General features: G+C 40.4%; 6 protein-coding genes across 6 annotated transcripts; 3 read left to right on the forward strand and 3 right to left on the reverse strand.

Moving 5' to 3' along the window:
- Nucleotides 1-398: 398 nt before the first annotated feature.
- JH06_4152 (proteasome subunit alpha) lies at nucleotides 399-1,223 on the forward strand (the record flags this gene model as incomplete). Its single annotated transcript, XM_014670203.1, has 5 exons — nucleotides 399-416; nucleotides 448-621; nucleotides 653-744; nucleotides 776-1,007; nucleotides 1,038-1,223. The coding sequence occupies 5 exons, from the start codon at nucleotides 399-401 to the stop codon at nucleotides 1,221-1,223; spliced, it is 702 nt and encodes a 233-aa protein (XP_014525689.1).
- Nucleotides 1,224-1,233: 10 nt separating this feature from the next.
- Nucleotides 1,234-2,002, reverse strand: JH06_4153 (Rho family GTPase; the record flags this gene model as incomplete). The annotated part of the gene is made up of 6 exons (XM_014670204.1): nucleotides 1,234-1,536; nucleotides 1,569-1,599; nucleotides 1,630-1,708; nucleotides 1,740-1,811; nucleotides 1,842-1,918; nucleotides 1,950-2,002. The coding sequence occupies 6 exons, from the start codon at nucleotides 2,000-2,002 to the stop codon at nucleotides 1,234-1,236; spliced, it is 615 nt and encodes a 204-aa protein (XP_014525690.1).
- Nucleotides 2,003-4,718: 2,716 nt separating this feature from the next.
- Nucleotides 4,719-5,934, forward strand: JH06_4154 (NADH-quinone oxidoreductase; the record flags this gene model as incomplete). The annotated part of the gene is given in 7 exon segments (XM_014670205.1): nucleotides 4,719-4,814; nucleotides 4,845-4,943; nucleotides 4,974-5,147; nucleotides 5,177-5,484; nucleotides 5,515-5,644; nucleotides 5,656-5,820; nucleotides 5,851-5,934. The coding sequence occupies 7 exon segments, from the start codon at nucleotides 4,719-4,721 to the stop codon at nucleotides 5,932-5,934; spliced, it is 1,056 nt and encodes a 351-aa protein (XP_014525691.1).
- Nucleotides 5,935-5,964: 30 nt separating this feature from the next.
- On the reverse strand, nucleotides 5,965-7,522 carry JH06_4155 (putative imidazolonepropionase-like protein; the record flags this gene model as incomplete). The annotated part of the gene is made up of 9 exons (XM_014670206.1): nucleotides 5,965-6,189; nucleotides 6,221-6,341; nucleotides 6,373-6,453; nucleotides 6,484-6,638; nucleotides 6,660-6,888; nucleotides 7,046-7,164; nucleotides 7,195-7,235; nucleotides 7,266-7,372; nucleotides 7,404-7,522. The coding sequence occupies 9 exons, from the start codon at nucleotides 7,520-7,522 to the stop codon at nucleotides 5,965-5,967; spliced, it is 1,197 nt and encodes a 398-aa protein (XP_014525692.1).
- A 217-nt stretch (nucleotides 7,523-7,739) lies between these two features.
- JH06_4156 (hypothetical protein) lies at nucleotides 7,740-10,162 on the reverse strand (the record flags this gene model as incomplete). The annotated part of the gene is made up of 9 exons (XM_014670207.1): nucleotides 7,740-7,838; nucleotides 7,863-7,983; nucleotides 8,013-8,555; nucleotides 8,587-8,705; nucleotides 8,736-9,196; nucleotides 9,219-9,356; nucleotides 9,400-9,530; nucleotides 9,561-9,686; nucleotides 9,717-10,162. 9 exons carry the CDS (start codon nucleotides 10,160-10,162, stop codon nucleotides 7,740-7,742), a joined length of 2,184 nt encoding a protein of 727 aa, XP_014525693.1.
- A 605-nt stretch (nucleotides 10,163-10,767) lies between these two features.
- Nucleotides 10,768-11,170, forward strand: JH06_4157 (peptidase C1A family protein; the record flags this gene model as incomplete). The annotated part of the gene is made up of 1 exon (XM_014670208.1): nucleotides 10,768-11,170. A coding segment is annotated over one exon (403 nt), but the record flags the coding sequence as incomplete, so codon positions are not given.

The raw sequence follows: 11,170 nt of genomic DNA on the forward strand, positions 1-11,170 counted from the left end.
GGCTGACGACCCATCTCGAACTTTCTCTTCTTGATGTTAATCACAACCTTTCCTCCGGTCAAACGACGCTTATGACGAGAATCACGGCAAATACCTACAAAACAATTAGACAATCATCCAAAAGCAATGAAAAGAAGCCAACATACCCATAGTAATGAGTTAAAACCTTTGTGAATGGATAATTCTGTCAATAACCCTTCAAGAATCGATTCGATAGTGGGTACTTGATTATCAAGAACCAAATTACTACCATTCTTCTTTCAAAAGCGTTGTTAAGAGACATTATTAGATCTATAAATGAGGTATTCTTGTTTTGCATATAATGTAATGTCCGTAGTTACGATCGTGCATTAACTGTCTTCTCTCCTGATGGACATCTCTTTCAGGTGGAGTACGCAATGGAAGCTGTGCGGAAGGTGGGACGAATAATCTTGATTTAATGTATAGGGATATTCAGTTGTAGCTGCTGTCTGTTCTCATTGTATTGTACTTGGAATTGAGAAGAAAACAACTGCACAGTTACAGGATCCTCGTTCTGTGAAGAAACTAATGAAGATTGATGAGAATATCACATTCCTCTTTGCTGGCTTGAATGCTGATGCTAGAAAGCTGGTTGATATTGTAGTTTCTGTTAATTTAGAATGATTCATAGGCTCGTGTAGAGGCTCAAAGCTATCGTATGTCGTATGATGAGATTCCTTCTGTAAAGTATATAGCAAATTATGTGGGTCGTCAACAACAAATGTTGGATCAATGAAGCGTTTGTCATTTGTAGATATACGCAACGAGGCGGTCGTCGTCCCTTCGGAGTCTGTGCCTTTATTTGTGGAATGGATGGTGATGAAGGACGTCTATTTACTACCGATCCCGCTGGCATTGTCACTGAATGGAGGGCAAATGCAAGTGGACGAAATGAAACGGCTCTGCGTCCATATTTGGAGTCCCATTACAAGGAAGGTCTTTCAGAGGAAGAGGGTATTCATCTTGTTTTAGCATGCTTATTGGAAGTAGGAGAAAGAAATGAATTTCATAAGTAGACTGTAAGTATGGCAGAGCAATCAGTGGATATTGTGGTTCTGCGAGCAAATGCTGTACAAGAGACATTACCGAAGGAAATAGTGGAAGAAAAGATTGCAGTGATTAAGGAAGAAAAGAAGAGAGAACTGGAAGCAAAGGAAGCGGAAAAGAAGGAAGAAGTGGATCTAAGTTCACTTGTTTGTTAGAAACAGTGTATTATACAACGCTGCAACAGCTACTATGTGATGAAACATGTTTCAAGTCATAAATATAATCCCGAGCACACAAGAACACATCTTCCACGTTCTGATTGGCCTTTGCAGAGACTTCAAAATATGCATAAGCACCTACCCGCTCTGCAACTTTCTGACCCTCCTCTTCCGAGATAAGCGACTTCTCTCCTTTCTCTACTTGTTTCATAAAATCTTCGTCAATCCGTAGATCAGACTTCATTCCCACGAGAATAAATACAAGGTCACGATCATGTTTAGATGCATAAGTTGTTAACTCAGGGATCCACTAAATATCAACGAATTAAAAAAAAGTGGTACTTTCGTTTCACAATTCTTAAGAGATTCTGGTCTAACTATTACCTGAAAACACAATTCCTACCTATCGATTGCAAAACATAAAATGAAAATTGTAGCATGACTATAACACAGAATACGAACTCGATCATAAGCATCTTGTCCTATCACCTGATTCGAGTAAACGAGTCAAACCTGCAGTATCAGAGATATTCATAACAACAGATTCATCATTCACAAGAAACAGCTTCTGATAGTTCTCAAACACTACACATCAAGATAACTGACAATACCTACCAGTTGGATCATGACCTTCAACATATTCATTTTTTATATACTTTTCGCACAAGCATGTTTTTCCTACAGAACCGTCTCTACATCCTCATCTCCCTACTATATTCTAACCCAACGACAACAACAGTTCCCTCAATAGGCCTTCTCGCTTCCTCTGTGCTCATTATTTGGAAAGATCAGAATAATTCTTACTGACCACGGACTAACGAATTTTGGAAAAGGAAATAAGGTAACCATTTTCAACAATTCATCACGTTCTTGTTTATTTGATTCCTTTCTCCGGTGAATTGAAGAGAATGAAAGGAACATCGAAGTGCACCCTAATGTTTATGTTTGCAGTCGCTTTTTTGTTGGCGTGGATGGAGTTCTTGTCATTATTTGTATTTGATTTGTAGATACGACACTTATGGGTTGCTATCAAAGAAGATGACGGAAGCTACGCATACTGTAAGGGAAATCAACGGTTTTGATGGATAGTTCTCTATTTTTCCGTCACCGCTTTCAAAAGAGCTAGATCCTAATTCAGATACGGAAGTGAATGAAGTGGAAAGTGAAACAGAGTTGATTGAAGGAGAAATCGATGGTGACAAGTCAGTTGAAGAGGATAGTTTCAGGAAAGAACAATCCCAATCTGTGGTGATGCCTTTCGTGGAAGTGAAAAGCAACAAGTTGTCTTCTACTTTAGTTCCCACTTTCCTGCGAGTTGTAAAGTCGTTACAACCCACTCGTGTTGTATTATCATTTTCTCCTTCTCCTTCCATGTCGAATGAAGATGTTGTCGGGGATATTTCTTCTGATTCATCAGCAATTGAAGAGAAGGCGTATATTGATGAAAGTGATGAGAATGGGGAGAATGAGGAAGAAACGGGCAAAAGTGAAGATACTGACGACATTGGTGACAGTCAAGATGAGAATAGCGATACTAGTAGGAATGATGACACTGACAAGAATGAAGTTAGAGATTCAGATCGTACGAATAATAGATTGATAAATATAGTAGACGATATAAATGAAGGATCTAATGCTATTTCCAACAGTGATACTACTATCAATGAAGAGACCAATTCCAGTTACCGACACCCTGAAGTCCGCTCTTCTCTTTCTCCCTTGATGTCTCGTCTGATTCGCCGTCGAAATCGTTATGGAAAGCGTCTGGGACGTGAATCCCAACTGAGTCCCCTCATGATCGAATTATCACGCCCTAATAGTACGTACTACCCTCCAGATCATCTGAATGATGCTGTGATATCCCATCTCATGAAACAGATTGCTAATAAGGAACGAAAAACTTTGAATCGACTTTCCTCTTCTGTTAGAGCACGTGGAAAGGAATACTCTACTATGTTTCATTCTATCGATATCCCGTCGAAACAGAGCAAACTCCCCAAACCTCTTCAGCAGGAGTTTCACTCCAAATCCCGACCAGGACCTGAAGGAGTGTGTGAGGGATGTTCCGTAGACGAGTCGTTTCCACTACGACGAACATCAAAAAACAAGGAAATTCTGCTATTGCGGAAATTCGTCGGAAATGTGGAAACAAAGGACATTGAGCTAACAGGTCGTCGTGTACCCAAAAAAGGGACCCCGATGGATGTTACAGCGATTATGGTGACAACGTGGGCATCAGGGATGCATCTGATGATTAGGAAAACTCGTCTCTTCTTTATCAAACAGCTTCTATATCGATGGGATGGGTGACTAATGGATGTATTCCTGATGTATAGTCCAATGATAATCGTGGTGAATGGTCATTCTGATGAAGAAAGAGCCATCTCGGAATACATTCGGAACACCTACTTACCATCTCGATTAACAATTATTATGTATTTGATGGGCCATAAGAACCCTATGACAAAGCAATTCCCTGTTAATTTGTTACGCAATCTTGCCATCAGAAATGTTGAAACAACTCATTATCTAATTATGGATATGGATTTATGGCCAACTCGTAATGCTTATCATGAGTTAGTCCATCTACCCAATTCCATTCTGATGGGGAACAAAAGTGCTGTGATTCTCCCTGCATTCTTTTATAATAAACGACTTGTCTTGCCCAAGTGCTCTTCATTCAAACATTGTGTATTCTTGTAGAACCAAAATTTCCATGTGATTTCTAGAGGGTTGCATATGATGCCTGAAAACAAAACAGAATTGGAAGCATGCTTATTAGCAAGAGTTTGTGAGTCGAGAAAACCAGGAATTCGAACTCATGTTTGATTTCGTTGAAGATGTGAATTATAGTTATATGTGATGCCATCATGGTTTATATTTGCTGATTCGATCCATGTGGTAAAGTTAAAGTGTATGGTTGCGGATTTCCAAGAACCGTACGTGATGTTAAGGAATTCGTATTCCACTCCTCTCTTTGAAGAGAGATTCGTAAATTATGGATACAACAAGGTCCAGTTGATAGAACATCTTCGATCTGCAGGATATACCTTTTATATCTTGACCCAGGCTTTTGCTATGGATGTTCCCCATGAAGAGTAATAATCCATGTGATCCTTTGATGTCTAGTTCGGACTTTCGAAAAGCGTATCTAAGTCAGCTTCATGACAAAGAACTGCCTATGCGTGATGTATATGCGAAGTTCCAAGCTGAGCTCAATAACAAGTATAAGAACGTAAAGCGATTCCCAGTGTGTTCCAAGTCTCAAACGACTTTTTATTCTCTAGATGTGTAAGCGTCTTTTTCGTGATGTTGTTTGTGAGGGCAAACCAACTCCAATTCTTTTCCATACAATTGCATCATCATTCAGATGTTGTATCCAAATAGAAATGGAAGTCTGTTGAGTTCTATCAAAGTTTCTCCATTTTGAGATCAAACCAAAAAGAATGTTGACAAGAATTGTGAACCGTTATGCTCTTTCGAGTAAGATCCATGGGTTGGAGTTATGAATTAGGTGCAATTCGAGGTTTTTCCTCCATCCCCAAAACAATGCGATGTGTTGATATCACCAAGTATGGAGGCCCTGAGGTAATTGAGAAATATTGGTATTAACGATAGGTGATGAAAGTTGTTACACGCGACGTACCAACCCCTAAGGAAGGTGAATTATTGATCAAGGTATCAGCCTGTGCCATTAATCGTCCTGATGTGATCCAAGTTTGGGTTTCTGGAAGGTATGATGTATAGCGTCAAGGAATGTACCCTCCTCCAAAGGGAGCGAGCAATATTCCAGGTCTGGAGTGTTCTGGAACGGTTGTTGAGGTTGCTAATGGGGCATCAGGTTTCAAAGTGGGTGATAAAGTGTGTGGAATATTGACAGGTGGTGGCTATGCTGAATACACTACCATGAATGCCCTATGTGTACAGTTTCACAGAGATATTAAGAATAGGCTCTTCCAGTTCCAAAGAACACCGATATGATTTCAGCTGCTGCTATTTGTGAATCCTTCTTCACTGCCTACAGCAATGTCTTCATGCGTGGAGCTCTCAAGCCAGGTGAATCCTTCCTGGTGCATGGAGGTACGAGTGGTATTGGAACAAGTGCGATTCAGCTGGCGAAGGCCTTTGGAAATAAGGTGTACACAACGGCAGAAGGTCCAGAGAAAGTAGAAGCTTGCAAGAAGTTAGGAGCAGATGTAGTGATTGACTACACGAAAGAGGACTTCTTTGATGTAATCCGAACAGAAACGAATAAGAAGTAAGAGTGATATGATGATGTCATGATCAGAGGAGTGGATGTGATTCTTGATTACATTGGTGGTGATTATGCTGAGAAGAATATTAAGCTTCTGGCTGAGGATGGTCGTATGGTAATTATTGGTTTCTTGAAAGGACCTCGTGTAGGAGAGAGGAAGATGGTGGATTGTAGGTAAATATCTCATTGAATCCTATTCTGTTGAAACGACTTACAGTAACTGGATCAACACTACGTTCACGTCCGAATAGTTTTAAACATGAAGTAGCAATGGAGATGTACAACAAGGTATGGCCTTTGATTGAATCTGGAAAACTCCGTCCAATTATTCATGCTCATGTTCTAATAAAGAGATTGAATGAAGTCTAGATGCCTATGGATGATGTTGTTCGTGCTCATACAATGATGGAGAAGAATGAACAAATCGGAAAGATTGTACTAACAATGGAATAATCTGTTTGTTGAACAAACATAGGAAGACATTCACATTTCTATTATGACGCCCTTCTTAATTACTTGACGAATTGGTTCATCTCCAATACGATAGAATAAGTGCTCCCATTGAGGAGCATCCAAAATCAACATGTCACCATACTTACCAACCTCCAATGAACCATACATATCACTGTGACCAATCGAAGCAGCTGCATTCAGAGTGCCTGCAACCAGTGCTTCATTCATTGTCATACCCATAAGAATACAGGACAACTACCATGATCATTCTATTCCACACAGTTACATTCATCACAAAAGGCATTGACATACAGTAAGCATTTGGATTGTAATCTGAAGCCACTGCTACAGGTACATTCGCTTCGATCATCTTTCTAGCAGGAGGAGGTGTTAGATGCATGATCCACCTATTCTCAATCATTGCATCATATCCCCTACGCTGTTGTCGGGAGAAGAATTGCTACACTCTTGTGTTCAGCCATTAACTTCACTCCCTCTTCACTAATGCATTCTAAGTGACTATTTATCATTCGACTCTCTCTTATTCACCTCATTCCAAGAGCACCAAGCTTCGCACCCATTTCAGCACCTCCTAATGCAGTTAACTCATCTGCATGGAAGTTGATTCCCAGACCATGTTTCTTTCCTTCTTCCATAATACGTTGTGTCTGCTCCACATTATAGATACCCTTCTCACAAAAGGCCTAATTCTTATGAAGAGCCACAGATGATACATCAATCAACTCAACATCTAATTCTCCCTTCTTCTTAAGATCAATCACCGTAGGAATCATTTCATTCACCACCATGTCTGTAGCTTCTTCGGAAGTGTATCCTTCAGGCACAGAATGAGCTGCCAACAGATTTATCACAATATCCAAAGGAACCAGCTTCTTTGCACGTTGAATCACACGAAGCATTTTCACTTCATGTTCTGTTACAAGACCATATCCACTCTTACAATCAGCAAGCGTTCAATCAAGGAACAAATCAATAATGGAAGTTTCTAGGATATGTTGTTCCGTGTCTCATCATGGTCTTCAGGCGAGGAAGAAGTAATTCCAACAAGGCATCTTCGGAACTACTGATGATCGATTTCTCCTTTCTTTACGTTTCGTGGACATGACGCACAGTGAAACCAATACCGCCACCAATCTTGTGAATGTCCATGTAAGTTGCTCCTTCGAGCTTCATACGATACTCATTAACACGATCTCCAGCAAATACGGGCTATAAATCATTTCCAAACAAAATGATTACATGGGTATGAGCATCTACCAATCCAGGAACAACACAACAACCTATGTCTCAATGAGTTCGTCAAATCCTACCCGTAGCATCAATCTCCTTTTCGAAATGACTGTCTTTGAACTGCTCTGAGATTTCTGCAGCAGGACCAACTGCGACAATGATGCCATTCTCATCCACTACAATAGATCTATCAATGGGTCAAGTACGTCAGAACATACCCGTTGTTTACAACTTCAATATTGTTCATGGCTTTTCCACAAAGCATCTTTTCGTGATTCTTTGTGATCATCACAAGCTGCTTGGCATTTCTGACAATCAATCTGTAGGACTTCTGCATAGAATAAGGTTTAATTAGGACGATTCTATAGAGTAGAAACAATGAACATATTCTAACCAATTTCTGGATTGTTGTCGGAAAGAACCTGGTTTTTTGATCTCAAAGGAACATATTTCCATACAGGCTCTTCTGTAGCAAATAGGTTAAAGAGATATGAACAAACAAAATCACAGTCAACTAAGAATAGGATACAGCAAAGAAAAAGAGAGCACACTCTTTAGTCAGATAAGTAAGCTCGAAGAATCTTCACAGCGAAACTACCAACGCGTAAATTAGCACACCAAGACTCTCTAACCATGAATCTAGACTCCAATCCCTACTCAGCAAATGACTCACAAACATGAACCTCAATTGGATCCTCAAAGGACTCAAACTCATGATAAATGGTACTAGAATCAGAGTTGAAGACATATTTCCATTTTGTGTTCATACCCCACAGCATTGGAAGATGAATTGAGATTCTACATCTTAATACATCAGAATCACCTACGGGATATCACTGATCACTTTAGCTTGGGTATGCAAAAGGATAAGCAGAGATGGATCACTATCCAAAACCAGACAAAGAATCCCTCTGTGTTTGTTTTCATAAAATACGGAGAAATTGTGTTCCTGCGATAATTTCCATTGTTTTCGAATCATTAATAGAGTTTGGAGAGCCTGATACTGACCGAAATTGGGTCCTTTGGTGATCCATATACCATCACGTAGGGTACCAACAGAGGCCTGAAGTGTGATAGGAGGCGGGATTACAGACATAGGCATCTGTTCCATGTACTCATCACCCTGAAGGATAGAAAGGATACCAGGAGTGAGTGCAAGCAGAGTCTCCATTTGAATGAACCGATGCATGGCATCTATGAGAGAACCTTTCGTGTAATGAAGGAGACGCATGAGGAGACGCTGTTGAACAGCACGTTGTGGAGTTTCCAACATGATTATATTGTGGGTATCATGATGAGTTTGAAGGAATTCCAGTATCTTCTCATTTGATACATCATGTGTGAGATAGAGAGATTCCAATGCATTCATTCTATCCTTCACTTCCCATAATAACTTCCTACACTGTTACATCTCGTTTTGCATCAAAATCAGCTCCTCGTTTATTAGCAGACAACACAATATTTTGAATTGAAACAGTGTTCTGATGCACATGATTAACGTTATCATCATCTTCACCTATCTAGAGATCACTCTTCATTCTATCACTCACCCAGAGACCCACAGTATCCATACGACTCACCACTTCTTTGAGAAACAGTGCATTGTTCAGATTCTCAACACCAGCACCTTCTGTACAATGTGTACTGTTGAGTCGTAGACAAAGAAGACCACGCCAATAAATCCCATCAAATCCGAATTTCCAAGAATACCGATAAATAATGTCATTCAAGAGTGTTGCACCTGGTCGATCTGTTCCCAAATCAATACTCTGTGAGAGATGACCCTCATACATGAATGGACTAATGCTCTCTTGAAACAAAGGTCCAAATTCTGAAGGCGAGAATGATCCATCATAATTGTAAAAATCAGAATCCTTACTAAACCCTGTCCAATCCATATCCAGAACCACTTGAAGTCCTCGCTCATGAATTGCAGCAATGAATTGTGAGAGTTCCTTTTGTGAACCATATGCTGGATGAGGTACACCAGGATACACGACTTTCGCATGATCTACATGAGAGATGAGATAAACCCTTACACCAACAGGTTGCTCGGATCTCTGTTTCACCTTCACAGAGAGAAGGTTCAAGTGACATGAGACGAATGATGGTCACACCCACTAGTTTGAGGTGATCTAACAGTTCCATCGCTGTAGCGTAGGTACCATGATCTATGTCTTACCCAACTCATGATATTCCAACCGTTCCCATTACTCGAAAAGGATGGTAAATGCATTGTATACATCACATGTTCTTCTACTGAACTGGGAGTATCTTTAGACAGAGTATCCACTAATTGAGCATCATCAGGTTCACGATTGCGCCAACCATAGGATGTTAAGATTCTAGAATTTAATTCTCACTCTTTCATATACACTTCCTTCCCTCCTTGAATCAAATGGTCCGTGAACTCTCCCGTTTCTGATTCAATCTGATAGTAGTACTCTGCATGGATACCCACACTTCCAGCATTATAAAACCAATACCCATTTGTTTGTTTCCTAGAGATCACACAGATACTCAATCATCACATCATTGAATAAGAATGCTCAAGGCCAACATCTGGTTTAACTTTCAGAGAAACAGCGTGTGCTTTAGGAGCATACACCCGAAAAGCAATTCCTTTACGATGTTGGAGTCCATCTGACAAGACATAAAAGTTATCCGTAGACCAGACATGAGTTCCCAAGAAGTTACTCTTTTCACAATGAGGTCCAACAAATCCAGGGACACACAACACGGTATCCTCTGTCCGATCCCTCATTAAGTAGATAATGAGTACCAAAAGGATAAAGGCCACAAAGATCATTAAAGACACTCCCCAAATAGCCCGTTTCTTAGCTCGACTTCGATTTGCTTTCTCCTCAGTCACTTTCCGGTGGCGTTGAAGAGATCCTTTTCGTCTCCAATCTCGGTTGTCGCCTGTACGATGGCGACTGAGATAGTACATATCACGAAAGTGCCGACTCTCATCCATCGAAAGACGATGCTATAAAAGAGGCAAAATGCAAAGACACCTTATTACAGTGATGGCAATTGAAACAATTCCGCGGTTTTTAACGATTTTGTGAGGACTTGTCTTTTACTCTATACGCATTCGATCCGTATCAGATCGAAGTGGAATCCATGCTTTGTAGCAATTTGGAACGGACGAAGGTCCATCTCAGTTAATATAGGGATAATCCAAAAATGAAGATAGAAGTTATCTATAGATTGTGCTGAATCCAAATCTTCAATTTGAAAGTGACAAGTGGAATGACTGTCTGAATGATTTATACCAGTGAAACTTCTTGTACCATCTTTCATAATGATGTTACAGTCATGAAACACACATTTCCTGGCTCGATAGCAGATTTCCATTTTCAAAGAGCTACACTTAGCGTACTTCGCGGACAGGATGTGAACGAATTGTCGATACTACGGATAGAATAATCGAAATGCGGTAGAGAATGTTGTATCGATTATGTTCTGGAAAATGATTGGAGAATAATTCGTTTTCTACTAAGAATGCAATTAAACCCCGATCGCGATGTGCGTCATCATGGGATACAAAACCGATCACATTTTCTTTAGTAAGTGATAATGAAGTCGATTGTTTTCGTTCTCTTTGCTGTCGCTCTTTCTCTGAGTGTCCACAGCGACTTTGCTACTTTCGAAGCTGCCTACGGAAAGAACTATCTCGCTTCTGAGAGAGCCTTCCGTGCTAAGGTTTTCGAGTACAACATGAAGTGGGCCCGTGAGATGAATGCTCAGGATCATCCTTACACCGTTGGTGCTACTCCTTTCGCTGATATGACCAACACTGAGTTCGCCACCTCTAAGATGTGCGGATGCATGTTGAAGCCCACTATGACTAAGGTTTCTAAGTACATCAATGTTCGTCCTTTTGAGGAGGTTGACTGGAGAGAGAAGGGAGCTGTGACCCCCGTGAAGGATCAGGCTTCTTGCGGTTCTTGCTGGGCTTTCTCTGCCACCGGTTCTCTGG

This window comes from Blastocystis sp. subtype 4 (assembly GCF_000743755.1).
Source record: "Blastocystis sp. subtype 4 strain WR1 chromosome Unknown seqid_0312, whole genome shotgun sequence".
NCBI classification, from domain to species: domain Eukaryota; class Bigyra; order Opalinata; family Blastocystidae; genus Blastocystis; species Blastocystis sp. subtype 4.